Below are 6,947 nucleotides of genomic sequence, written 5' to 3' on the forward strand. Positions count from 1 at the left end.
AAAAAAAAAAAAAAAATGTACTTTGTGTGTAGGCCACAGGTGTTCAGTGTGTCATAAGACATCTATCAGACTAGGCTCCATTCTGCCACCTTGTAGCTAGAACTCAAACTTAAGATGCAAATGTCTTTCCCTCTGAATCATCTCATGCCTGTTTAACTATATATATTTAGTTTACACATAGTGGTCCTACCTCTGTTTTGTATAGAAGTTGGTATTTTACTTTTATCTTCAACGGATACGGTATCTAAATACTTTTACTGAAATCCAGTATGTACATGTGCACTGTGCCATATAATGAAATCACTTATAAAAAGCTCGGTGGGCTTGTGGATTTCCTTGGCAGTGTTGCTTTTGTTAACTAAAGAGGGGAAGTTGTGGCTGGAGGGTGGTGTATTGCATATATGGAGTCTCAGCAGCTGTGTAGGTGGGGATAAGGAGGGTTAGGCATTCAGAGTCATTTTTGGCTACACACAGTTTGATGCTAGCCTGGTCTACGTGAGACCCTGTCTTAATCAAAAAATCTCAAGTTAATGATACTTTGCCTCTTTAATATACTTATGCACTGATTCCTGTTTTACAGTTTAAACTGAAGTCTGTTAAACTTTCGTAGGAGAAAAGCTTGCCTTTTGACTTGCTGTCATAACAGTTAAGAAAGCATGTTCTCCTGTGAGTTGTTTGACAGTTTTCTCTGAGGTTCTCTTGACTTGGGTTTACTTGCCTGAGGCAGGGAGCCTTTTTTGCCTTTTATGTCTTTATTGCTCAATCTGTGAACACCAGTGTCTTAGAAAGTCAGTTGACATGGGTTGCTTTTTTAAAACAGGACACCATGGTTTCTAATGTCAATACTGGTGGAGAAATTCCCTTTTGTGAGGAAGTCCGAGAGAACACTGGTAAGAGATCTTTCCTGGAAAGATAGTTTTGTGACTTTATTTTAGATGGTATTATTATTGTCAATTATTACTCTGAATTTCTTAAAAGTTTCTTTTAATGATTTATTTTTATTTTATGTGCATTGGTGTTCTGCCTGCTTGTGTGTGTGTGTGTGAAGATATCAGGTCCCCTGGAACTGGAGTTAACAGACAGTTGTGAGCTGCCGAGTGGGTGCTGAGAATTGAACCTGGATCCTCTGGAAGAGCAGCAAGTGCTCTTAACCTTTGAGCCATCTCTTCAGCCCTTAATATTAATATCTTAAAAATACCTTTTTAGATGTTTAAACTCAAGACTTTCACTGAGTGCTGTGGTGTAGGCCTGTAATCCTGCAAGTTCGAGGGCCATCCTGAGCTGTAGTGTGAGATCCTATCCCAAAAACATCAAGAGAGAAGACTGAGAATATTCCTCATATTGTTTTCTTATAATTTTTTGAAATAGGACCTTAATCTGTAGCCCAGTCTGGCCCCAGGGTATCCTCAGTGCTGGGGTTATAGGTGTGGGCTACCACACCTAGTGTCTAGTTCCTTGCAGTTCTTAGTGTCATTACTATGTACAGGTCATGGACAGAATCCGTTTCAGAAAAGCTTTCGTGTTGAATGCTTACACACACAAGAATTACCAGGGAGGCTGCAGATGGAGCTCGGTGGCAGTGCTTGCTTAGCACCCCTAGGTCCTGGGTTTGATCCTCAGCAGCATAGATGAGTAAAAGAAAGAAAGGTATCAGAAGTTAATAGTGTGTTACTAAGTAGAAACGCTGATGGGGAGGATGACTAGATTGACTAACTCAGCATATAGAGATTTGAGGAGTGCAGTTTAGAAACTTTTCTATCTATGTATTTAAAATAAAAGTGTTATAATGGCTGTTTTGCTTATATTCTGAAGCTCTGTGCTGAATTCACCTTTTTATGTCTCATGCTTAGGAATGTTATGTTCATAACTTACTAAGGATAAGTTTGTATTTCCCAACTTTGAGGCGTGAAATTCTGGAGCTTGTTATTGAAAAGCTACTCAAGTTAGATGTAAGTATCAGATCACCTAAATTTTTTCCTCTATTTTTATGGGATTTTATGACTATGTATTTGCATGTGGAAAACAGTCCAGATCTTTGCTTCACTCTAGTCCTACTTTTTGAACTTGGCCTATTTTCTGGGAATTGTAGACAGTTCAGTCTGTGGTTAGGGACAAGGTGTAAGCAGTCATCAAGGGCAGAGGTGCACTGAGGGAAGTGCTGTGAGCTAGACTGCCTGATGGGGCTGTATGTGTGATGTGGTATGAAGACGGCCCAGAATGAATGTTGAAATGAGATTCTGCATCTATTTATGTTTGAAATTCTTATGGATAATATATGGGGGAACAGGTCAGGCTTTGTTTTGTTTATAAAGAAACAAAAAGGGAAAAGGCTGTATAAGATACATATTCCAGTTTGCACAGGTTTAGTTGCAGGTAGGGGCTAGTTGGAGAGTACTTACTGTGGTAGTTTGAATAGGTGTGACCCTCATAGACTCATGTGTTTAAATTCTTGGCCCATAGGGAGTGGCATTAGGAACTGTGGCCTGTTGGAGTAGGTGTGGCCTTGTTGGAGGAAGTGTGTCAGTATGGGGACAGGCTTTGAGGTTTCCTATGCTCAAGGTCAGCCCAGGGTGGGATACATTTTCTTTCTGCTGCAAGCAGATCAAGATGTACAACTTAGGGCTGGAGAGATGGCTCAGTGGTACTAACTGCTCTTCCAAAGGTCCTGAGTTCAATTCCCAGCAACCACATGGTGGCTCACAACCATCTGCAGTGTGATCTGATGCCCTCTTGTGTGTCTGAAGGCAAGACAACTACTCATGTACTCATGTACATAAAATAAATAAGTAAATCTTTAAAAAAAAAAGATTTAGAACTTCTACAGCACCATGTTGCCTGCATGCTTCCATGCTTCTCACCATGATGATAATGGACTATAACCTCTGTAACTGTAAGGCAGCCCCAGTTAAATGTTTTCCTTTATAAGAGCTGCTGTGGTCATGGTGCCTCTTCACAGCAATAAACCACTTCCTGCAACACTTACGAGCAGTTGTAGCTAGAGAGCTAAGAATAAGCTAGTGGAACAATTCAGTCAGGACAGGGAGCAGGAATGGTCAGAAGTGGGGGGTAACTTAATTTGTGGATGTTGGGAGGATCTGGAAGAAGAGAGATTCTGGTTAGTACAATCAAGGATGAGCAAAGCAAAAGTCCTTGGACTTGGCCTGTGTAGATGGCTCAGCAAGGAAAGTGCTCATGAAAACTTGCAGTGGGTGTTGTGGCCTACGAAAGTGCTTGGAAAGCAAAAACAGTCTCCAAAGCTACCTGGTTAGCTAGACTGGCCTTACCTGCAACCCTAGGTTCTGAAAGACCCTGCCTTGGTGAATAAGGTTGAAAGCAGCTGAGGGAGACTCCTGATAACATTGGGCCTGCCCCCATAAACGTGTATAAATTTAGGTCTCTTACATACATGCACACATGCATATGTATATACATAAAATATGCAAAATTGATTGATTGATTGATTGTATGTGGCGGGGGGGGGGGTCAGTAGAGGCATTCCCTATTATTGGAGTTAGGGGTGGTTGTGAGCAACCATGTAGCTGTTGGGAAATCAAGCCCTTGTCTTCTGGAAAAGCAGTCAGTGCTCTTAAGTGCCAAGCTGTTTCTTTAGCTCTTGCATGTGAAATTTAAAAAGTTCTTAAATTATAACAGTTTTTGGTGTTTTCTGAGATGGTTTGCCAGTGAATACTGCAGATTGAATAGGGCTTGAATACTTGAGTAGAAGACTTGATTTTTGGAATACTTGAAAACCTGAGGAGTTACAATTCTACAACTATTTCTTTTGATTTTGTTTTGTTTAGGTTTTTTGTTTTCAAGACAGGGTTTCTCTCTGTAACCGAGCCCTGGCTGTCCTAGACTTACTTTATAGACTAGGTTGGCCTCAAACTCACAGAGATCTGCCTGCCTCTGCCTTCTCCTGAGTGCTGAGATTAAAGGAGTACACACCCTCTCCCCTCCCCAGCCGCTGTTCTTTGAGACGGCATTTCTGTGTAGTCCTGGTTGCCCTGAAATTCATTGTCTATACCAGGTGGGCCTTGCATTCACAAAGATCTGCCTGCCTCTGCCTCTTGAGTGCTGGGATTAAAACATGCATTGCCATGCCCAGCAAGATAGAATTCTTAGTGGAGAAAAGTTTAATATTTTTTATCTTTGTTAACTTTTGATTTTCCCCCCTCCCCCCTTTGGTTTTTCGAGACAGGGTTTCTCTGTGTAGCCCTGAATGTCCTGGAACTCACTCTGTAGACCAGACTGGCCTCGAACTCAGAAATCTGCCTGCCTCTGCCTCCCAGGTGCTGAGATTAAAGGTGTGCACCACCACGCCTGGCGAGATGGAGTTTCTTGCTTGGGGTTACAGGTCTGGCTCCCTGTATACATAAGCCCTGTGAAGTCTTATATTCCTAAAGAATATTTTCAAGTATTTCTGTAAGGATCATGCATAGGCAGTAAGAAAAACCATGATTTGAATAGTGTGACTACATATCTACCACATTACAATATGTCTTTGTCTTGAAAGAGATGTAATGAATGTCACTGTGCTTAGGCTGCCTAGAGTCTCACACCACATCTCTATTAGGTACACTGGTGAAGGACTTGCCTTATAACTTTTCAGTTTTTTTAGTGGTAGTTTGTACCACCATTGTGGTGTAGTGTTAAACGGTGCTAATGGAGCCCTTTAGTAAGTGCAGTGAGCCTGGTGCATTGACACTCACCTTTAAACCCAGCACTAGGGCTGCAGAGGCATCTCTATGAGTTCGAGACCAATGTGGTCTACAAAGTGAGATCCAGGACAGCCTGGGCCATGTGGAGAGACTCTGTCTCAAAAGACAATATAATATATATATAGTAGATCAATTTTCAGCTACAAATAGCTGTATTTTTAAATGCTTTCATTTATTTTTTGTGATGTAGGTGAGTGTATCGCGGCAGGATATTGAAGATGCTGAAGAGAAAGCAGCTCAGACTTGTGGTGGGACAGATACCACAGAAGGACTGTTTAATATGGTCAGTGTCTCTGTGTTTTGACATTGATGGTTAAATGCCTTTGTTTTAATCTTCTATTTTGATTCTTGTCCTTTTAGCATTTCTACGAACAGAAGTATCCATTGGAGCTTTATTATCACTTCTGAGTGTGGAAAGACAGCTACTGGCTTAGCCTTTTCAAGGATTTCTGTTAAGACAAAATAGTGGAGGGGCTGGAAGGACAGCTGTGCAGGCAGAGTACTTGTCTTGTGTTTATAAGGACCTTAGTTTGACCCCTAGAACCTGGATAAACATGTTGGGTGCAGTGACTTGTGCTCAGAGTCTTAGCATAAGTGAGGCACACACAGGAAGGCATCCAGCATGCCAGTTGGGCCAGTCTGGAATAAGTGGTAAGGTCTAGAGTTAGAGACTCTGTCTCAGAGGTGGGCAGCAGTCCCAAGGAAGAGGAAACTAAGCAGCCTGTACATACGTGTGCACATGTGTGCCTGCTTACATACTTGTGGCAAATAAATAAATAAATAAACAAATATTTTCACAGACTTGAGTGAGTTCACAGACCTTCTTAAATGAGTATGTTGTTGGGATTACAGGTAGGTAATATGCCCAGTGCTGACATGTTATTTACTGCCTGTGTAAGATGCTGGTGGAGCCCTTTAAGATAAGTGCAGTAACCTTATCTTATGTCTAAGACTTTAAGTTTGTTTTTGGTGAAATTTGTTTCACTTTCATTCTTCAAATGTTTTTCATTGTTTCTGTGAGCCACCAGCATCTGAGGAAACAGCAGGCATAAAGTGTCCCAGCTTAGTTCCTGTTTTATGTTCATTGGTGTTTCGTCTGTGTGATGGTGTCAGAAGCTGCTGTGGACTGGAGCTACAGACAGGTGTGAGCTGCCATGTGGAATAGAATCCAGCCGAGCCATCACTCTGGGGCTTAGTTTCTATGTTTCGTCAGTTAGATACCTTACAGTCGGCACTCTCTTATTGGGATGATGTGTATTGTGGAGGTCAACTGACTATAAAGTGTGAGCTGAATTGAGGTACTGTTGAGTTCAGGTATCATGGAGCAAGAGAGCTGGGAGGAGCGAAGTGAGAGCCTGTTTCTGGGTATGGCTGGAAGTGGCACATGGGAGCATGGGTCAGAGGACAATTGTTTGGAGTCTTCTCCCATGTAGATTCTGGAGATGAGATACATATACTACAGTCACTGAGAATCTCCATGGCTCTGCTACCTTTGACTCCTGGACATTGTTTCTGGGGCTGTGACTGGAGAGGCTGTGCATTCTTTTTTCTTTCTTTCTTTCTTTTTTTGAGACAGGGTTTCTCTGTCCTGGAACTCACTTTGTAGACCAGGCTGGCCTTGAACTCAGAAATCTGCCTGCCTCTGCCTCCTGACAGCTGGGAACAAAGGCGTGCACCACCACGCCTGGCTAAGGCTGTGCATTCTTGGCAAACAACACAGTGAATATTAGCCCAGAAACATAGAACATCCAAGATACAATTTGCAAAACACAAGAAAATCAAGAAGAGGGACCAATTCTCAGTGACCAATGGGTGGATACTTTGTTCCTCCTTAGAATAGGGAACAAAATACCCATGAAAGGAGTTACAGAGATAAAATTTGGAGCTAAGACGAAAGGATGGACTATCCAGAGACTACCCCATCCTGGGATCCATCCCATAATCAGCCACCAAAACCAGACACTATTGCATACGCCAGCAAGATTTTGATGAAGGGACGCTGGTATAGCTGTCTCGTATGAGGCTATGCCAGTGCCTGGCAAATAGAGAAGTGCATGCTCACAGTCATCTATAAGATGGAACACAGGGCCCCCCAATGGAGAAGCTAGAGAAAGCACCCAAGGAGCTGAAGGGGTCTGCAACCCTATAGGTGAAACAACAATATGAACTAATCAGTAACCCCAGAGCTCATGTCTCTAGCTGCGTATGTAGCAGAAGATGGCTTAGTCG

At 42.4% G+C, this 6,947-nt stretch overlaps 1 protein-coding gene across 1 annotated transcript in view; it reads left to right on the forward strand.

Moving 5' to 3' along the window:
* Window positions 1-6,947, forward strand: part of Rrn3 (RRN3 homolog, RNA polymerase I transcription factor) — a 36,919-nt gene that overhangs the window by 11,756 nt on the left and 18,216 nt on the right. The window contains exons 7-9 of the mRNA XM_029470738.1: window positions 817-890; window positions 1,851-1,949; window positions 4,909-5,001. Coding sequence (XP_029326598.1) covers window positions 817-890; window positions 1,851-1,949; window positions 4,909-5,001 — 266 coding nt within the window. The remainder of the gene's footprint in view (window positions 1-816; window positions 891-1,850; window positions 1,950-4,908; window positions 5,002-6,947) is intronic.

Source organism: Mus caroli, chromosome 16, assembly GCF_900094665.2.
Source record: "Mus caroli chromosome 16, CAROLI_EIJ_v1.1, whole genome shotgun sequence".
NCBI classification, from domain to species: domain Eukaryota; kingdom Metazoa; phylum Chordata; class Mammalia; order Rodentia; family Muridae; genus Mus; species Mus caroli.